This window comes from Lontra canadensis, unplaced genomic scaffold (genome assembly GCF_010015895.1).
Source record: "Lontra canadensis isolate GAN:19392208 unplaced genomic scaffold, GSC_riverotter_1.0 scaffold16, whole genome shotgun sequence".
In the NCBI taxonomy this organism is placed as follows: Eukaryota; Metazoa; Chordata; class Mammalia; order Carnivora; family Mustelidae; genus Lontra; species Lontra canadensis.
In genome coordinates, this window is record NW_022631010.1 from 10631923 (window position 1) to 10652049 (window position 20127).

The 20127-nt window shown below is 39.2% G+C and overlaps 1 protein-coding gene across 1 annotated transcript in view; it reads right to left on the bottom strand.

Moving 5' to 3' along the window:
- Window positions 1-335: 335 nt before the first annotated feature.
- TMX4 (thioredoxin related transmembrane protein 4) overlaps window positions 336-20127 on the bottom strand; it is a 42628-nt gene continuing 22836 nt past the window's right edge. The window contains exons 5-8 of the mRNA XM_032859163.1: window positions 19095-19140; window positions 9713-9814; window positions 5590-5653; window positions 336-4407 (exon numbers count right to left, since the gene is read on the bottom strand). Of these exons, the coding sequence (XP_032715054.1) occupies window positions 4049-4407; window positions 5590-5653; window positions 9713-9814; window positions 19095-19140 (571 nt within the window). The 3' untranslated portion in view covers window positions 336-4048. The remainder of the gene's footprint in view (window positions 4408-5589; window positions 5654-9712; window positions 9815-19094; window positions 19141-20127) is intronic.

Here is a 20127-nt window from a genome sequence, read left to right on the forward strand (position 1 = left end):
ATTTTTTTTAACAAAGCAGTATTTTTCACTGCCTAGGCAAATGACTTTTGTGAAAATACTTCTATGAAAAGCAATATACTGTTTTGATTTTACTCAGCACTATCATTAGGCTTGGATGCAAACAGAAGTTTACAATAAAATAAAAACATATATGATCAAAGACTGTATATAATTTTGTGATGAGGTGATTTGTAATTCAAGCAGTGTACTGCTTGAGACTCGTATTTTGATTCCCCATTCCAGATGGTGCAGATGCTCTCTGAAGAAGCAAAGAACACATGGATGAAGAGAAAAATAATTAAATATCACTGAGCTAAATAATTAAGACTATTACAAACAATATAAATAACAAATTTATAATGTATTACAATACAAATAAACAGCATTTTTAGTGTAAAAACTGCATTTGCACAAAGAAGCTATTTAGTAACAAATACAATGAAACTACATCAGAAACATGTGAAAATGATATGAGTCACACATACGCAGGGGCACAGTTCCCACGAAACTTGACCAAGAAGAAGCCATCTGAAGGCCATGTGCCGGTCTGAAACCACCAAAGGCCTTCTAACTAAATCTCCTGGTTCAGAAAAGCTGCTCAAAAGGTTGCCCCATCAAGGTTCATCATCATTTGGTTTTTCAAGAGGAACTGATCCAAAGAGGATCGAAACGTCAGACTAAGGTAAAGATACTGAACAAGAAGGAACTTTTCTGTTGGCACAAAAGATTCACATGAATACTTTTCAAAATGTTGTATTTGACAGGATGGGTCTGTTACGCACTTACAATACTGGCAGAAATAACACTTCAATACTGAGCTGGACAGAGATGAGTTGATAAACATTAGCGAAAGCACCAATCTTTCCCTTCTTTCTCTCCCTTCATGCCAATTTAACATTTTATACTGAAATCTTCGGTGGACCTTATTGTTCACATGTATTTGGGCTCTTTAATGTTCGCCATCCTGGAAAGAGCGTACAGGCTCCACTCTTAAAGACTTGGTCATAAAAAAACATAAAGGCTAAGTGCTCGCCTTTGAAGACATTTTTTTCTCATCCTTTCCCAAAGGTCTTACAGGATGCCGGCTCTGCAGACTTAACATATCCTCAAATCACGCAGCAGTGCTGTAGTTATCAACAAGGATTTGGGCCATAAAGAGGTCAAAATTTGACTTTCTCCCCTGCTAAAAGCCAACCTGGCTAAAGCTTGTTTACTTTTTATTACAGTCGTTAGTTTGGATTTCTTTTTTTAGTTAGAGAGGCCTGTGCTAACAGGGCCCTTACACACCAGATAAGGTGTAAGTATGCACCCGTGAGGTGAGGTTCGGGGAATGAGTGAATGAGTACTGCCTGTTACCCCATTCAGTGCTTAGACTTCAAAGAAAGAAACTAATAAAAGGTAGCTAGAAGTTTCAGATTTTCCCTCTCATCAGAGAAAAGAACCCTGCTCCAACTACTCACGCAAAACGCACTGCTCCCCAGTACAGTCTACGGTCACTTTTATTTAATTTTCCTAATTTTGATTTATATAAAATACTCTTCTATAATTAGAAAACTGATATTGCAACATAGGGAAGCATGATTATTTTTTATTTTTTTAACCAAAATCATGTTTCCACACATTTGACTTCTGGATTAAATAGATTATCTCCAGAAAAAAATCCATAAAAGCCTATTGAAATGTTAATCTAATTTCAAATTATTTTAGGTTGACTTTTTTCCCTTTAGTTTTTTATTCAGTAAATACTGGAAACAAACCTACAGGCCTCAAGTGAAAAGAAATTAAATTCGATGTGTACTTTTCCAGCCATTTAGTAAAAACCCCACTTTTTGCCAGGATATTAAAAAAAAAAAATGGTTCCTATAGCCACAGAAGCTTCAACTTTTAGTGGATCTTCTTCTCTAAGCTGTTTTCTCCTCTTCCTCCGATTTATTTTTTAAGTATTGTTGAGAAAGAACATACATTTCTCTTGTTATATAATTAGGTATTATTTGGGGTCCAGTAGAAAATTGGCCTTATGTTCATAAAAAGCAAAAATAGATTTTATTTCTTCATTCCTTCCCTTTTGGTCAAATACTCCACTTTAAAAAAATTTTTTTTTAAATATGAGGAGTGGGAAAGGGGGGAGGTATTATGCAGAAAAGCCAAACTACGAAAACTTTCTTATCCCATACCTCTGAACTTGAACTTAATGATCTTTGAAAACTTTGTTTCAGCTGATTATAAGAGAAAGAAATCCAGTGACAGAAGCACAGGCTCCACTCAGCAATGAACCAGAAAAGCTTTCCATGATCAGGGAGATGGAGCTGCCACCATCAGAACCATGGTGCTTGGGCTGAGGATGTGTTAAGAGACGTACATGGCAGGAGGGGCAGGAAATGAGCCAAAGTCAAGGTTTTCCCAGTCTGTCAGTTCTGTGATGGCCTCAAACTCAAGGTGCTGTTGCTGCGAAGAGAAAAACTATTGGCGACTCCTCATGAACCTCATAGTACTGGGGGATGAGACTGTCAGGTAACGGAGTTAGAAAGATGAAAAATAACCATCTCTAAAAATTGGACTCTGTCAGAATAAAAACTCCCTTTGTGTGAGGCTTGCAACAGGCCCATTCAGCCACTCGAGGGTGGAGGGTCTCAGCACCTCCCCCTCCTCTAGGGAGCCTGTGTTCAAAGTTAATACAAGGTAAGGGTTATCAAAACAGCCAGACAGGAGTATATTGCATATTTCTTTATAAAGATGACAGAAACTTTTTGAATTTCATAAACCTGTATTACTTGTTTTTCTGTCTGGACCCAAGGGGTGTAGGATCAACTTTAGACATCTTTCATAAGCTTGGAATCTAATTTTATGAATTTATTCTAAGACATAAATCAGGTAAGGCAGAAGTAGATGGATGGATTCTTTAAAAGAAATCGGGCCCCTTGGGTACTTTTAGTAGATTGAGTATTGAGAGATTTACAGGGATAAAATTCTTTACAAGATTAAGGAAGAAGGAAACGAAACCAAATCTTTCATTTCCAGATATTCACTTTCATTAATTCTTTCACCAAAAGCACATCACTGAAAGAAAACCAGAAATGGTTTTGCAGTTAATATTAAAGTGGTTCAAGAGCCAGGGAACCCCTTGAGATGGAAGCAAAACAACAAAGTATTCAAGTTCTCTTCACAAGACAACCTTGTCCTGGGCAACACTTAGGGCACTTCTGGCTTCAAAAAGAATATTGCTAAAGGAAACTTTTGGGGAAAAAAAAAATTACTACGTTTTGGCAAACAACAACAAAAATCTCTCCTGTAAAATCCCTGCTTCCCTTTTGAATCTCCAAAGGTTACAACATTTCATTCAAGACGCTTGGCAGTCACGGCTCCTTGGGCTTTGGTTCTGGATTATGTAAACCCTCAAGTCAGAATGAAGGCGGCTGATGGGAAGCGGCGGCTGCCGGAGGCCGCTGACTGAGGAAGTATTGTGAAGAGCGTGGGGCGCCTGCAGGCCCGTGGTGGGAAAGCTGCAAATGCTAAAGGTAAGAAGTAAATCCTAACAAAGGAGGTTCCGAGAGTTGGGATGGCGTCCAAGCTCTCTTCTATCATAAAATCCAGGGCCCTCGCGGTTTCTATCTCCGGAAAAGCATCTCCGTACCGTGGTGGCTGATGTCTCTTACAGTTTGACAAAAACGAATACTTAACACAGAAGACTTCTGCAAGAACTCCCATGCACTGTGAGGATGGTCGTGGTGCTTGGCTTTCGTGTTATGGCGCCTGCGGGGTGCTTTCCCTGGTCAGGACTCTCTAGCCTCAAGCCAGTGAAGGTGTGCCCATCCCAAGTCCCCGGGCAGATCCCCACACCCGGTTTGTTTCTCCGTTTCCTGATTGTCATGCCCGAAACGCTCTCATTAACCTACATGAGGCTCAATGCCAGAGACTACATGACTAGAGATCGCTTTTTTAAGAGAAGCTTGCTCATTCAGGAAAAAATAAGGATTTGATTTACACTGCAGACCCGAGGGAAGCGGACCTTCTCCTTCGGTCTGAATGCTCGGAAATACTGTCATTAGACCTATGGTCCCTTAGCGGCGGGCTGGCTTTTGCGCTGCCTCACTGTGTCTTCCGCCGCCTCAGTGTGGGCGGCGCTGGGCAGCTCAGGCAAGTCTTCCTCAGGCTCAGCTTCGCCCTCCTCCTGGGCCTCCCTCAGGGGCCCCTGGTCCTGGGCGTCATTCCTCTCCTCGTCCACGGGGGCGACCGAGCCGTCCTCCTCCTCGTCCTCCTCTACTTCGTCCTCATCAGCAAGGTCTTCTTTTTCTTCTTCGTCATCTACAAGGCTGTCCTTGTTTTCTTCTTCATTCGAATCATCTTTTTCCTCCTCTGCGTCCTGCGGCTGTTCGGCTTTGTGAGCCTCCTCTGACTTCCGGGTCTGCTCTGTGGAGGGAAGAGAAGGGAGCGTCCTCTCGATAAACTGATCACTCAGCAGGCCATCGAGTGTGTTTAGTCGTGAAATGAAGCCGGGGTTGGGGGGATGGGGGGGGCGAGTACGTGACCGTTTTCTCCACTCTGAAGCTGTGCTAGCCCACAGCACGGACCTCTGGCTGATGGTGTCCTACCTCCATCCGGGGCTTCCCTGATCGTGTCTGGAGATTTCCCTGACCCTGCTGACTTTGGTAGAGAACAGAGGGCAAGGGTTCCTTCATGCCTTATATTTGGTACCTTACAGAACACTCTGTGACCCACCCACTGGTCAGGTGATTGGTTGAGAAATGTGACTTAAGTCAAGCCAATCACAGGACTTCCCAGGAGCTTTCAGCCAGAGTCAAGGGGATAAGCCTTCTGTCTTCCCACAGGATTTGTTCAGCTGATAATATGCGAGTTAGGGTTGTTGACAGCCCCTGAATCAGCCACATAGAACCGGAAATCCAACATCCCTTGGGCTGTGCTTGAAGCCAGAACAACCCTGGATCTTGCAATTATGTGAGTTAATAAATTTTCCTAAGTTACTTTAAACTGGATTTCTGTGATTTTTAAGAATTCTAAACATAATATATTTTCTAATTATTTATGAAAGTCTCCAAGCCTTGACAACTTCAAGAACTCAAAAAACAGAAGCTTATTTAAACTCCCACATAAAATGCAACAATTATAAAGTCTCATAAAAGTCTTCACGCAAAGTCTCAAAACTAGGAATAAAAGCATGCAAATCCAAGGCCCTTGAGTCCCACAAATGGTGTGGGGTAGTGCAAGGATTTGGGAAGACTGTTCTTACAGGACTTAGGAGAGTTAATGGTACACAGTTGAGACTCAATAAATATGAATTTCCCTCCCTCATTCCAGTTTGAATGAAGGAAAAGGTATCAACTAACTGATGAAGGGCATACAGTTAAAGGGAAAAAACAATTGCCAAAATGAAGTATTCCCTAATTTAAGGAAGAAAAAAAAAAGAACTTTTGTTCAAATCTGATGTAGAGAATACATTTCAAAGAATTTGGTAGTGGTGATGGTTTGGACACCTACTGAATTACGGGGGAAGAATCTAGTATCTCTTTGAGCACAAAAGGGTACACCACAGAATTCCAAAAATACTCTATCACATGAGTTTGTCATACTTACCAGTGTGTTCAGATAAATGCTTTGGAAATGGTAGATAGAAACATTCTGATATTACCACCAGGACCTGGAGAGAAAAATGTGATTTTACAGTGACTAGATATTTATTACCAAAGAACCTCAAATGTAGGCCTTGGTTCTATAACCAGATATTCACAGACAATTAATTAGCAGTTGATCAAAAGTCTTCAAAAAAGACATGGATACAATTAAGAATCTCCTATTTTTCAAATGAAACAATGTAGGAAAATATTATGAATATATAACAGGAGTCAGGCGTCACAAAGTCAAATGTCTATAGAGAGCCCATTAAAAATAGGTATATGAAAATGGATACTCTGAGCCAAGCCTAAAATGGCCTTTTAAAAAAACACTCCTCTGGCCAAACAAAATTAGTCTGCATATGGCTGCCTCTCACCCATGGGTAACCATTGACTGAATAAAAGATGATGTCAGGGGCTAGAATTCTTAAGAGTACCATAAGAAATTTCTACAGAAATAAATTGTGAGAAAAGTCATTGATGGTATGAACTAAACCCTATTTTAGACAGTGATTGTCTTGGCTTCATCTTCAACCTTACTGTAGCATGACTCACTTTCTACTTGCTATAAGCATCCCTCTCCCTTTGTAAACTACAAGCTCCTTGGAGGCAGGTTCCGCCAAATCCCTGTTCCGTGCCGGGACTGGCATGGGTCACGGTGATGAGACTACAGATTGTGTCAAAAAGGGCACAGTTCTCTGACTGGAAATAAGCTGCAGTCATTCGTCACACCTTCCCCTACAGCACCCCACAACACAAACATCCACCCAGAGAGAAGCTACCTGTTTAGAAGGGCAATCCACTTCTTGTACCTAGCTAACTCCTGGACTGCGCCTTTACTTTGAATAATTGCAGGGCTTTAAAATAATACTACTACTTCATACATTAGTGTTTTAAAGGTGCTTTAAAATGTTAAAGAACCTAAAGAAGTCATAGTACTTTTGATTCAATTTCATAAACATCAAATGAGTACCCTACTTTGTGTTCAGAATTATTGCCATCTGTATGTTCATTTTTTACTCAAAATTTGGTTCATTAGGTTCCAGGTATCATGTCAACTTCTGCAGGGAGAAGATAAAAAAAAAAAAAAAAAAAAGGAAAAAATGGAGGTTTAATTATAAAGCAATATGGAACATGAATTCCATAAGAAAAAATGAATAAAGCACTTTGACAGATATTCACGAGATACAGATACGACAACCAGTTCTAGGTTTGGGAGGGATCAAGAATGGCCACTTGAAGGAGGCAGCTTTTAAGGCCATGGGCATGGCCCAGAGTGGATGGGTAGCACCAGCTGCCAGCTCTTCTAAGCTACACCAAATTGACCATCGGGGGGACCGCTCACCAAGCAGGGGTCCAAGCAAGTGACAACTCCTGCGAGATCTGGCTCCTTCCCCAGGGAGGAGCACGTGGGGCAGAGCCATAAGGCAAATGCTCCAGAGCAGTGGTCAAGCCTGGGGGTGGGGAGTGGGAGGGACACTCCTCCCTACAGGGAGGGTCGGTAGGGGCAAACACCCTAGGAGTCCAGGAGTCTGGCGCACACAAAAGGGATTGACTGCCTTTCCCTGAGGGTGCACTGAAGAGAAGGGGCAGTGATCTTTCAGCCTGGGGGCTGGAGATCAGGGAGCTGCCGATCAGGGAGCTGCCATTTGTTACTTTTTTTTTCATCCCCTAAAGTGGTGTGAACAGCCTTCAGGGAACAAAAGTCCCACAGAGCAAAGGGAAGGAGCTTCCACTGAGCCCTGCCAGGAGAGGTGCAATTCGGTGCACCAGGCCCCACCCCCAGAAGATTGGCAGGATCCTCAGCAAATACCAGGTTTACAGATGGCTCAGAACTGAAAACAAAACAAAACAAAACAAAACAAAACAAAAACAAAAACAAAACAAAACAAAAAAACTGCACTAGAGTAAGATAGTATACAGAATTAGAGGTTGGGACCTTTGTTTACAGGTGAAAAATAACATTTAGTAATATATTTTAGTTGTAACGAGGTTCAGTCAAGAAAACAAACAAAAATCCAAACTAGCAGCCTTGTTTTGATTTCTCATCTTTTTAAAATTAGGAAAAAGGAGGAAACAGAATAGTTAGGCTTATGTGGAACAGTAATTTGATCAGGAAATCACTCCTCTATGGAAAATACCATGCTCCTGCTGGCCACTGTGTAAGTTAAACTGTAGAAAGATTCATAGAGAGAAGAACTTCCAGAGACACCAGGACCAAGCTCCATACGATTACACACCTGGGCTCTGCTTTCAGCCCTCAGTTAATGGCAAAGGTGCCACAGAGCACAGAAGGCACAGCTGCAGACCTTCCTGAAGGCTAAAATTCTAGCTGTTGTGTACCTTTTAAAATATATATTACAGTTGTAGAAAAGGAGTCAGAGATATATGTTTGGTATTTTATGGAAATGGATTACCAGAAAATGTATGACTCTTACTACTTTGAAATCTTTATCCTTTTGTTAAAGAAAGCTCTCCTCCCAACTTCCTTTTCTATATCCTTTAATCACTCGTATAGTCTAGAATCAACTCTCTTCTTTCTTCAGGCCAAATCTTAACAACCTTCCTGGACTGATTATTTGAATCAAAGTTTCTGAATGAACTTAGGGCATAGGCCTGACCTGATTTCTTGAACTTAAAGTTAACCTCAAAGATAAAATTCAAAAACTCTTGATGCTGAGAAGACTTTCCAGTGGTCTTTCAATCGGCTAACACTCAACCTACGTTCTCTACAACTCCAACTGAGAACCACCCAGGATCTCATGGTGTTCCCCTTCAAAAGCCTCATATTCATGGGCTCTAAAATACACTGCTAGAAAAATCTAGCACCAGACAGTAGATGAAAGAAGCATATTTATATCCAGTCAGATTTATATCCAAAGTCAAATCCTTTTAGGCCAGACCATCAGGGTCACATTGGTTAGAAATAAGATTAATGTGACCTAATGAACGACATATATCTTGAATTCCAGTCCCACCTGTGGAGTTAACACCAGCAGTCAGATCTCAGATATAAGCCATAGCATGAAGTAAGCATGTTTGCAGTAAAATAAAATCAAGCCTCCTTGGCTTCTTGAAGTACAGCTTTGTTGTAACAAGTTATATATCAATATATAGCTATACACACACACACACACACACACACACACACACACACACATATATATATAAGCTATTGCTAACATTTTAAGCTTATTTTTAAGAAGGACTTACTAAAAAGCTGAAATGCATTATACAATGTAAGGATAGACTTTAAGATAATCTAACTTCAACGTCTGTCCTTTTATATAAATTCTTAGTAATCATCAATTATTCCTATCATACAGTATTTAGGGGCTTTGTGATTAATATATAGCATAATGGATTTTAAGAACTCCTTAATTAGAGTTTAAAACTTGATCAAATCAATCAAGTATGGATAAAAAGAAAGATTAAAAATTATGTAAAAGAGTAAAACATTGCCAAAACACTTACAGTTGCTTATGTACTTAAATAAACAAATTTATTATTTTAATTCTTACCCAAAACATCTATGGAGAAAATGCACAAATACCTACTAGGTACTAATTTTCATACTTAAAAAAGACGTGGTAATGTGCTTTGCATCTTATTTTCTTTCCCATAATAAGGACTGTGTTTGTTATGTACCTTATCTCACAAAATCCACCTTAGGATAACCAGACTGTATGTATAAGCAGCAGGTCAGGATTAAAGGTTCAGTTGGGGGATATGAGCAAGAAAAAATCACCTTGTTCTCTCAAGGAACAAATTCACAGATTTGGCCTCATCACCACAGTGTTCCAATCAAGGAAGCAATGTGTGAAATCACAGCTGACTTGGTTGCCTTGGAAACTGACTAGGCAGCACACATCTTCACAATATTTTAGGTTAGTATTAGGAGATAATAATTTAATGAACTTTCCATTATATCTCAAATTACCACTGGAAGTAGTATCAAAAAAGTAACTTTAGATTATACACAAAATGATACTTGTTTATGCACCTTTTCTTTCTTGGCTGCTTTCTAGTTTTGCATAAAACCCATGTGGTTTTAAAGAAAGAGAAAAAATGGCATTATCTCTTACCAGACCCAAAAAAAGGCCAAAAATCAAGGTGGCCAGGACGAAAAAGACATAAGAACACCAAGCAGGAATTCCAAGGGTCACTGTGAAATAGTTGTGAAGATGCTGTAATCAGAAGGAAAAAATATTTATTAATTACCAAACATGTTTGAATCTCCCTCTCTTGCTAGAACTGAAGTCTGCTAACTGTTTCTAAATGTATGAGTTCCCACAAAGTTCACCCCATTTGCATTTATGTAATTCTTCAAGGAAAAGTCAAATTTTACAACATTAAAAATTGGAGGGTACTACTAATCAAGGTCATATCTATTAAGAGTTATATTTCTTTGTTCATGATCTGGTAGAACTATGGCAGAATTGTTTTTCTAGACCCTTCTTTCATCATGACAGATTCTTTTTGGTCATTCTCCCCTAATAATTCCATATACCTCAATTTTTACTCATCATGTGGCATCCATAAAAAAATTAAATTTCTTTTTAAAGATTTTATTTATTTTTTAAATAAACTTAAAAAAAGATTCTAAAGATCTTCTTGTCAATTTTTTAAAAAAGATTTTATTTATTTATTTGACAGAGAGAGACACAGTGAGAAAGGGAACACAAGCAGAGGGAGTGGGAGAGGGAGAAACAGGCCTCCTGTCGAGCAGGGAGCTGGATGCAGAGCTCCATCCCAGATCATGATCTGAGCCGAAGGCAGCCGCTTAACGATTGAGCCACCCAGGTACCCCACCCTTTGTTAATTTTTATGTGGAACTAAATTACTACTTACAGAACATCAATCACTTAAAATGTCTCCATACTGGGGTGCCTGGATGACTCAGTTGGTTAAGCGTCTGACTCTTGATTTTGGCTTAGGTCACAATCTCAGGACTGTGAGATGGAGCCCTGTGCCAGGCTCTGTGATGGGCATGCAGCCTGCTTATGATTCTCTCTCCTTCTCCCTCTGCCCCCCTCCACCCCCACTCCTTCTCTCTTTAAATAAATAAATAATAAAACAAACAAAATGTCTCCATACTTCCTTTTCCTAATCAGATGATTTCTCTACCCTACCCATCCTCAATAACTTGCCTAAATCACCATAAAGCTGAAAATATACTAAACAGAATAAAGTCTTTCTAGTTCATTCATTAGGAATGAATGAGATTCCATCAGTCTTTGAGTACAGCCCACATCCCTTCATGCTTACTATTCCCGTCAAATACTTAAAAAATGAGTGAAGAGATACCATCTTTGCTGAAAATTATTTACATGCTAACTCATGCAGGTATGAACCTACTAGTCTGGCATGAAGGCCCACTTGAATTATGGACCTGCAGCAACCATGCTTCACCATGATGGCTTAGTGATCATCTGTGTTAGGCCCTTACAGCTCCAAAACCAGTCATTCACTATAATCCAAGCATTTACTGGGCCCATGATGAAATGGCTCCAAGCTAAGTGCCACCAGCAAGCAGAGATAATAGAACGACTTACCTAGAACTGATGAGGTGGATGAAAATGACTCCTAGTTTCTATTTTAATTTAATATTTCTCAAAACCCAAATTACTCAAGTATCTCCCATTGGTTTCTCAGTTTATAAATGTTAATTCAATTAAATAATGTATTTTATTCTGGCTTAATTCCAAATGATAAACCAACAAACAAAAAAGCTTGTTAATGGTCTAGAATAATCTGAGCTCTCTTCTCTCCAATTTCTTATTCAGTAAAAGACATAGATCTAAAGACTCAGCAAATACTTTATATATTCATATATGCCAAGTGTTCAATAAATATTTATTGAATTGAAAAAAGATACTAGCATATCCTTCAATTATTCATAAGAAATGCAAACAATTCGTGATTCGTAAAACTATCATCCATTCATCCATCTTCTGTTGATGGCATTGGTCATCATTTTATCTTTAGCCAGACAATTATTTATTAAGAGTAATCTAACATTCTGCAGCCCAGTAGGCAAAAAGGTCTTTGGGATATCGAAAGGCTGCTTCATTCAGATTCTGTTCAGTGTAAGTTCTAAAATGTAGCATGCATTTCTCCACTTTAGAAAATTCTATGTATACATAGTTTATACTTTTCTTGATGACTCAGTGCCACCATCAGGATTAAACTCAGAAATGTGCCAAAGAATTAAAAGATATAGAAAACCAGTCTGGCTTTGTGCTGACCCATAGAGGTGTGTATTCTGGAGCTTGATTTATAAATAATATCCATCCATATGGCTGGAATGAATAACGTCCCATTCTAAGTCCTGCATAGTGTCTCACACCCTTTCTGCAAAATAAATGATTAAAGTAACCCTTTAGAAATTTTCTAAGTTATTTTCTGGAATTCAGTAAGTTATATGACTTTGAATCATTGCATTCTGGGTCACACACTTCTTAGTGGATTCAAAATGTCCTCTTACTGTAGTGAGTTCCACTTCAATTATCTCACATCAACTTACTCTTTAAAGATCTATGTGAGCCTCTTAGAGAAACCCTGCCATCTTGTGGTCTTTTAGTTGATTAATACCAAAGCCTCATTAACCAAGTTGTGTTTTCACAACTGCAGACATAAATCTTTATCTGTTTACTTTGTCAGAGTTCACAGTGGTTTTAGAACACCTTTAAGAGTGTTGGGGTTTGCGGCATTAGGTACATGAAGTCTTGTTGTATATACGTTTTTGAGTAATAACGGATTCAAACTGATCTAACTCAGTTTTAGATTCCCGTGTTTTGTTTAACTGCCAGGCAAAGTGACAGTTTTCACTTGTAGAAAATACTGATCCTTATTCAAAATTATATGTGCTCATTATAGGGAAGTATCTTACTCTGCTTCCTTAAAATGCACAAAAATATCACCTAATGGGCCTGACAACTTACACAGTACCATTGTAATAGATAATGGAGTTAGAGGTAATTTTTGGCTACATACAGATTTGAGTGAGAGACTAAATGAAAACACCATTACAGTAGAATAAATGAGAAGAACATTCTACCTGGTGGTCAGTTGGATTTAAGGAATGGAGCAAGGCCAAAGCATCCATGGACAGAGGTAGAGCTTTCTCTCTCCAGGGAGCCCAGTATTCCCTCTGGGGACGGAACTACTGAAGGTCAGATTCAATGCTGTCCAGGGGCACTCACTCAGGGACCCCAGTGCTGCATAGTCTCATTCAGAGCTGGGCTGACCCTAAATGACAGAGAACTTTTTGGATTTAGATCCCACCAGTGTCACAGAATATACTCTGAGGAGTTTTGGGACAAATCCAATATCCCTTTCAAACACAGATCAGAATCCTCAAAATATCCTCCCTGTGTGGGAGCAGCTCAGAAAGACTTTCTCTAGTAATAGCCAAGGGTCCAGTTCACCTTCAATGTTTTACCCTTTCAACACTTGCAACAAGACACAACTTTGCAGCCTCCTGTGGGCATTAAGGGAGGTATTCTGTGGGTGTACAGCATCTCACTGTAATAGGGTTCTAGATCATTTTACAAGGAAAAAGCCTCAAAACAGTAAGAGGAGAGATGCCACTATCTAAAATACAACGTTTGGGGGAGCTTTAAAATATATTCTTGTTAAGTGTTGGTCTGGATGTGGAGAAAAAAGAACTATCGTGCACTGCTGGTATGAATGCACACTGGTGCAGCCACCTTGGAAAACACTATGGACGTTCCTCAAAAACTTAAAAATGGAATTACCGTGTGATCCAGTAATTTCACTATGGGGTATTTATCCAAAGAATATGAGAACAATAATTGGAAAAGATATATGAATCCTATGTTTATTGCAGCATTATTGACAATAGACAAATTATGGAAGAAACCTAGTGTTCATCAACAGAGGAATGGATAAAGAAGATATGGTATATATGCACAATGGAATATTAGCCATAAAAAAGGAGATCTTGCTATTTGCAACAAGGCGGATGGATCTAGAGTGTATAATGCTAAGTAAAATAAGTTAATCAAAGACAAATATATGATTTCACTCATGTAGAATTTAACAAAACAAACAGAAAAAGAGAGACAAACCAAAGAGCAGACTCTTAACTGTAGAGAATAATGGTTAACAGAGCAGAGTTGGGTGAGGGTATGGGTGAAATAAGTCATGGGGATTAAGAGTACACTTTTCATACTGAGCACTGAGTAAAGTATACAATTATTGAGTTACTATATTGTACACTTGAAACTAATATAGCACTGTTTGTTAATTACACTGGAATTGAAATTTTTAAAAAAGTATTCCACTTTGAAAGAAACACTGTTATTCTCCAGTCTAAATACTCATGTCCTTAAATCCTCATGATGAGGTATTTATAAAGTCTTAAATCTTCTCCACCACACAGACTATCCCCGCAAGGTTGCATCCTACCTTATGGTCTGTGTCCTTGAATAACAACAGTGGCACTGAGGTGAGGGAAGTTACATACTATATTATATTAGCTCAGTGAACAGCACAAATTCACCAAATCAAATAAAATAATACTGAAATGCATTCAGATGCTAAACCTAGTTAGCAAAATACACATTGTACAACCTGCCATTAATCCTGCTATCAGCCTGGATTTTAAAAAAGTAAATAAATAAAAAGAAAAAGCATTCCTTATTGACTAGTGAGAGGTAAAAAGTAAAATAATGATGACAATGATGATTAATGCATACAACTAACAGGAAACAGCTACCAAGTACTGACTAGGTGCCAGGTTCTATGCTAAGCACTCAACATGTTCTGGTGACAACAGTTTACAGCAGGTAAAACTCATGAGTTCAGAGATACACACAAAGGGTGGAGAATAATGAGTTGTCTCTCTGGAAGAGAGAAAGAGAATACCTCCCTACACCATTGTAGCCAACTGTGAAAGAAGATGAGAAGACAGAAAGGCTGGAAAGTCTCTCCAAACAGGGGCCACAGACAACATGTCAGCCCCAAGATTCCGAACCCTGACAGCGGCACCAGACTCAGGGACAGTGCTCGCCAAGTTCAATCTGTGCACCGCTTTCTTGGCATTCGCCTCACCTTGTACTATCCTTCAGATCATTAACATTTTTCATTAAGATGAGTAACTTCTTTTAAGCTGAATTTCAAAGAAATTTGATATTGCTACTATAAATATAAAATCAGTGCTGATTCCATATCTAGAAGATGTCTATCCACCTTTGAGAAACTCCTTAAGCTGTCTTCCAGCCACCAGTGACTCTTATGAGGTAGGCAAATGTCAAGACTATATATGAGGATGGGTGTTAGAGCTAAAGTGGCAGTGACTTCTACAAGTTTATATAAAAATTAAAACACATCAGTGAATACTATCACGACTGGATTGGAAAGACAATCTGAATTTTAGTGCTGGATAGAACATATGAGATTATCCACCCTTCCCCCACATTGTGGTACAAATTACCTACTAAGGATCACTTGGATTCCAGGTGACAGCAGGAAGCTTGCAGGATCTGGCTTATAACACAGTACTAGGAACTTCTTCACCTTAAGGGTTTAGTCAAGCAAGAACATATGGGAGGTTGGTGTAGAGTTAAGGAAGCCAAATGCAAAATACAACAAAACCCCTGAGTTCATGGGAACTCAGCTGTGTGGGTGTCTCCTCACCAAGCAATTCTGACATCCTGAGGACAAGCTCTTATTTCCAGAATGCCAGACCCAGCAAGCTAGCTTTACTCCTACAGCAGAAACTCAAGGACTTTAAGGACTAGTTCAGTAGGCTCATCTTATAGATATTACTCTTGTTTTTACTTTATCTTTTTCATTACAGAAAAAAAATTAATACAGACAAAGATAAGAGATTTAGCTATAGCCATAATTTCAGTATCAGAGATAGCTATTGTTGACATCTGATTAATCTCCTTCCAGGCACTTTCCCGTAGACACATGAAAACACCACACAAACATAGCATTACAAACACTGCTTTGTTACCTTTCCCCCCACTTAATAGCATGCAATTTTCCCTATAGAAGTATTATGCCTAACCAGCCACCCAACCAGGGGAGGCTGTTGCTGAAGAAACACTGACTTCTGTCTGTTTATGTATCCACAACATCACAGTAGGATAAGAGAGATTGTGGATGGGCATCAGTAACCTCGCCTCACTGGCATTAGCTACTCTGTGTCTTTCCCTCTTTCTTGTTTGGCTCTTTGGACCTTCTCTCTTGGAGACCTTACACTCATTTGGTTCTAGACATGTTCTTTCCCTCTCTCTCTTTCTCACCACATGCTATGTCTCTTTTGTTCACTGTTAATATAGTTGCACTGGAGTTTTATATTGTTTAGACATGAGTTACAAACAGATTATCTTCCCCACAATGATACATTCAACATTGATGGAAGGATCCTGGGCAAGGGAGAAGGGCTGGCTAAATACGCTGAGTGAGCTGGGTAGTCAGCTAGAAGGACTTTCTCGGTAAGTGGTTCTTTAGATGCAACGAGGCAAGACTGCACCTCGAAGTTGAAGTGGAAACCTGACAGACAACTGAGGATTGGTTCTCACCAGGCTTGAAATCACGTTCCCTGTGAGTAAGAGGACAAGGTCTAGATTATAGAAACAGGTTGTGAGAGCCCTTCCCAGAGATTTCATGGAAGCTTGGAAACTTGTTTCTAAGAAAAGAAGAAACTACAAAGTTGTCAAGAGGCTTGGAGAAGCTAGATGCTGATACAGAGGGTGATACCAAATTTCTCTCACAGAGTTTTAAGGTAATGAATACACACACATGGAGAGATCAAAATAATCTACTAAGCTACCATTTATGTTCCTTTAGTCATATTACTCCCTGCCACACACACACACACACACACACACAAACACACAAAACCTACAGTTAGGGCAAATACATTAGTAAGGCCAATAAATATAAATGGACTAAATTTATCATTTAAAAGAAATACTTCTTGCTATATGCATTTTACAAGACTCATTTATAACATAACAAGAATGAAAAGGTTGAAAGTGGGAAAACATTCCAGGCAAAAACTGACCAAAAGGAAAAAATATGGTATTAATACTAGATAAAAGTTACTCAATAGAATGTAAAACCTAATTGTTTTGTGTATCACATTTAACAATTTATCCTATAAAACTATCTTCTTTTGGGGGAGCCTGGGTGGCTCAGTTGGTTAAGCCTCTGCCTTCAGCTCAGGTCATGATCTCAGGGTCCTGGGATCGAGTTCCACATCAGGCTCTCTGCTCAGCAGGGAGCCTGCTTCCCCCTCTCTCTCTGCCTGCCTCTCTGCCTACTTGTGATCTCTCTGTGTCAAATAAATAAATAAAATCTTAAAAAAACAACAACAACAACTATCTTCTTTTGTTCCCTATTTAGTTATCTGGAAAGACATTCTAAGTATACATATGTACATAAACATCATATATACTCTACTTTTCAATCACTAAAAAGAACATCTTTATTGGGGTATCTGGGTGGCTCAGTTGGCTAAGCATCTGCCCTTTGCTCAGGTCATGATCCCAAGGTCCTGGGATCAAGGCCTGAGTCTTGTCCCTGTCCAGTGGGGAGTCTCCTTCTCTCTTCCCACTGTCTCTCCCCACTAACCCGTTCATGTTCTCTCTCTCTCACTCGCTCACTCTCAAACAAATAAATAAAATCTTAAAAAAAACAAAAGGAAGAACATCTTCATTGGTTATTCAGAGATGGTTCATATTCTATTCTCCAAATTGCCTTTTCTTTGCAGTCTGATGCATACACACAGAATCTGCACACTGCCCATGGCTGGAGCACTGTGTGTATAAAGATAAAACACCCACTCCTGGCCTTGACGCGACAGTGCCGCACATTGTAATTATTTGCATGATAAAATGAAAAACTGTAACTCCTTATCAAACTCTTGTTTATCAAGGCACAAAATGCCAAGTTATATGAGGTCAAAGCAATTATTTCTCTCCCCAGATACTATATTTGAAAATATACCTCTTTAACAATGCATGAAAGTTATGACCAACTTCCATCTAAGCTCTTCTTAAACCACTATACAAATTCATCTCTTGACATGCACTTATTATAGGTTCCATGCTAAGAACTTACTCTTAGGATTCCTGACATCCACCTAGAATGGTCATCCTGTTGAATTAGACATTATAAGGCTATAAGGTTCTCAGATGGCTATCAGAATAAATGACTCTGTCAACCTTTAGTGTCAACATACTGCAAAAGGCAAAATCCTTACTCTCAATTCCCAATTGGCAATTCATAATTCTCAAACCCTGAATAAACTTCTCATCAGTGTTAAGAAAACAGTAGAAGGAAATCATATGAAACTCATACTATCTGGAGAGAGGGGAAATCCCAGTTATTTTTTAATATCATACACAAATGCAAAAAAAAAAAAAACAGTTAACAATCTTTAACTAAGAAATACTGAATCCAAGTGACAAACCTAGCTTCTGTTAAAAAATACTGGAGTTAGTATTCTATCTTACAAGGAAGAAAATAAAATATAACTGAAAAACTGGGACCCAAAAGACCATTCTTAAATTTCCCTAAACATATAACAATGTGCATGAGAAACAGAAGAGTCTTCATGAACTCCTTGAATATTAAGTTCCAAACAGGGCATCATGACTTAGAATCATAGCCTTGAAAAGACAAATATAAGGACTCACTTCTAAAGACTTTTTGAAATGCTTTAAGGATATATATTTAATTCCACAGCAAGTTTGTTAAATTTGGCAGAATTTACCCCACCCTACACATAAAGGGAAGTAAAAGATTATGTAACACATTCTTAAGATTATATAATTGTTCAACATTTTTAACCTAAATAACAGTTCTAACTCACTGAAATGACTCAGTGAAATGATAAAATTGCTTATAGCAGGGGCATTTAAACTTCTTCTTAAAGGGCCAGAAAGTAAATATCTTAGGCTTGTGGGCCACGTGGTCTAAGTCAGAGCTAGTCAACGCTACCACTGTAGCATGAAGGCAGTTCTAGATCATAGATAATGAATGAACATGGCTGTGTTCCAATAAAACTTTACTTATAAAAACAGGTAGCCAGCCCCCAAGCTATAGTTTGCAGATCCCTGATGCACAGAATCACTTTCAGGCTTAGATAATCTTTGACCTATAGGGAGATTCTAACAATGGGAAAATAAGATGAAGTTAAACCACATAAGCCCTTTCAGCTTTAATAAAGGGACTCACCACTGATCTAAGAAAATATGACTGATACAGTAGTTATGGGTCTTTGTTCCAATTTATGCCCTTCTACACAGGGACACAATTCTACTGGAGACCCCACATGAGAGCAGTTGTGTGGCTTAAGAAGAAAAGTGACATTATACAAGTATTTGTAAATGTTTACTTTCCTATTGTTTAGAAGCTACATTTTTACTCTTTAAAAACCTGTCTGCGAAGATAGTCACAAAAAATATATTTAAGATTACTCACCCATATCTTGCCAGAGATACTAAAAAGACCAGCCATTCCAGACATCCTAAAAGAAAAATGAATAAATGAAGAGAAGGAGAACCACTGGTGATGTATACTATGAAAAAACAAGGGGCGCCCGGGTGGCTCAGTTGGTTAAGTGCCTGACTCTTGATCTCAGCTCAGGTCTCGATCTCACAGCTATGAGCTCAAGCTCTGTGTTGGGCTCCATGCTGGGCGTGAAAACTATTTTAAAAACAAAGAAACAAACAAAAAATAAAATAAAACAAAACAAAACAAAAAACCCCCAAAACCAAAAAACCTCAGGTCACAGGGATCTGCCCCTTCACTTTTTGCAATGTTTTCTTCTCTCCTGGATTCACTGTCATTCACATAAAGGGTCTTCTCCAACCTCTCCTCCTAAGAGCCATAGTCTTCATTTCAATTCCTCTGTTATAAATATTCAACCCCCTGGCCCTTTCTCCCTCCATTGTGCATACCTGACAAAAAAACCCAACCTTGGGTAGCTGCAGGTCTCTGGGGAAAACCACATGACCAGCTGATTGCTCTCCCTTCCCAGTCACAAACCTCAGGGAGCACTCAATACTGTATTGTTTTAGGTTCTACCTGAGATGATAGCTCACGTCTTTTCCCTCTCTTCAGACCTTCCACACCCTCCCCCTTTCCCATGCCTGCTCAGCTAACAAATACTCCTTGTACAACACTGCAAAAGCAGAAGCCACCATGTGATCTCTCTTATCTTCCCACTACCAAATCTGAGCCTGGTGTACACCTGATCTGCCTCCTCCTGTTACGACAGAGAAAGGAGATCTGCCCTAACCACAGCCTAATTCCTCCACTTGTGCCATGGATCCCATCCCTTTGGTCTTGTTAATGACTTGGCTCTTTCTGCCATCCCTCTTCCTGCGTTAGCAATTTCTCCCTTTCTGCGGGATCATTTTCTTCTGCACAAAAACATGTTCTACCCTCTCTTTCTTTTAAAAAGTGCATTCTTGGACCTCACATGGCTCTCCAGCTTCACAAACTTCTCCAA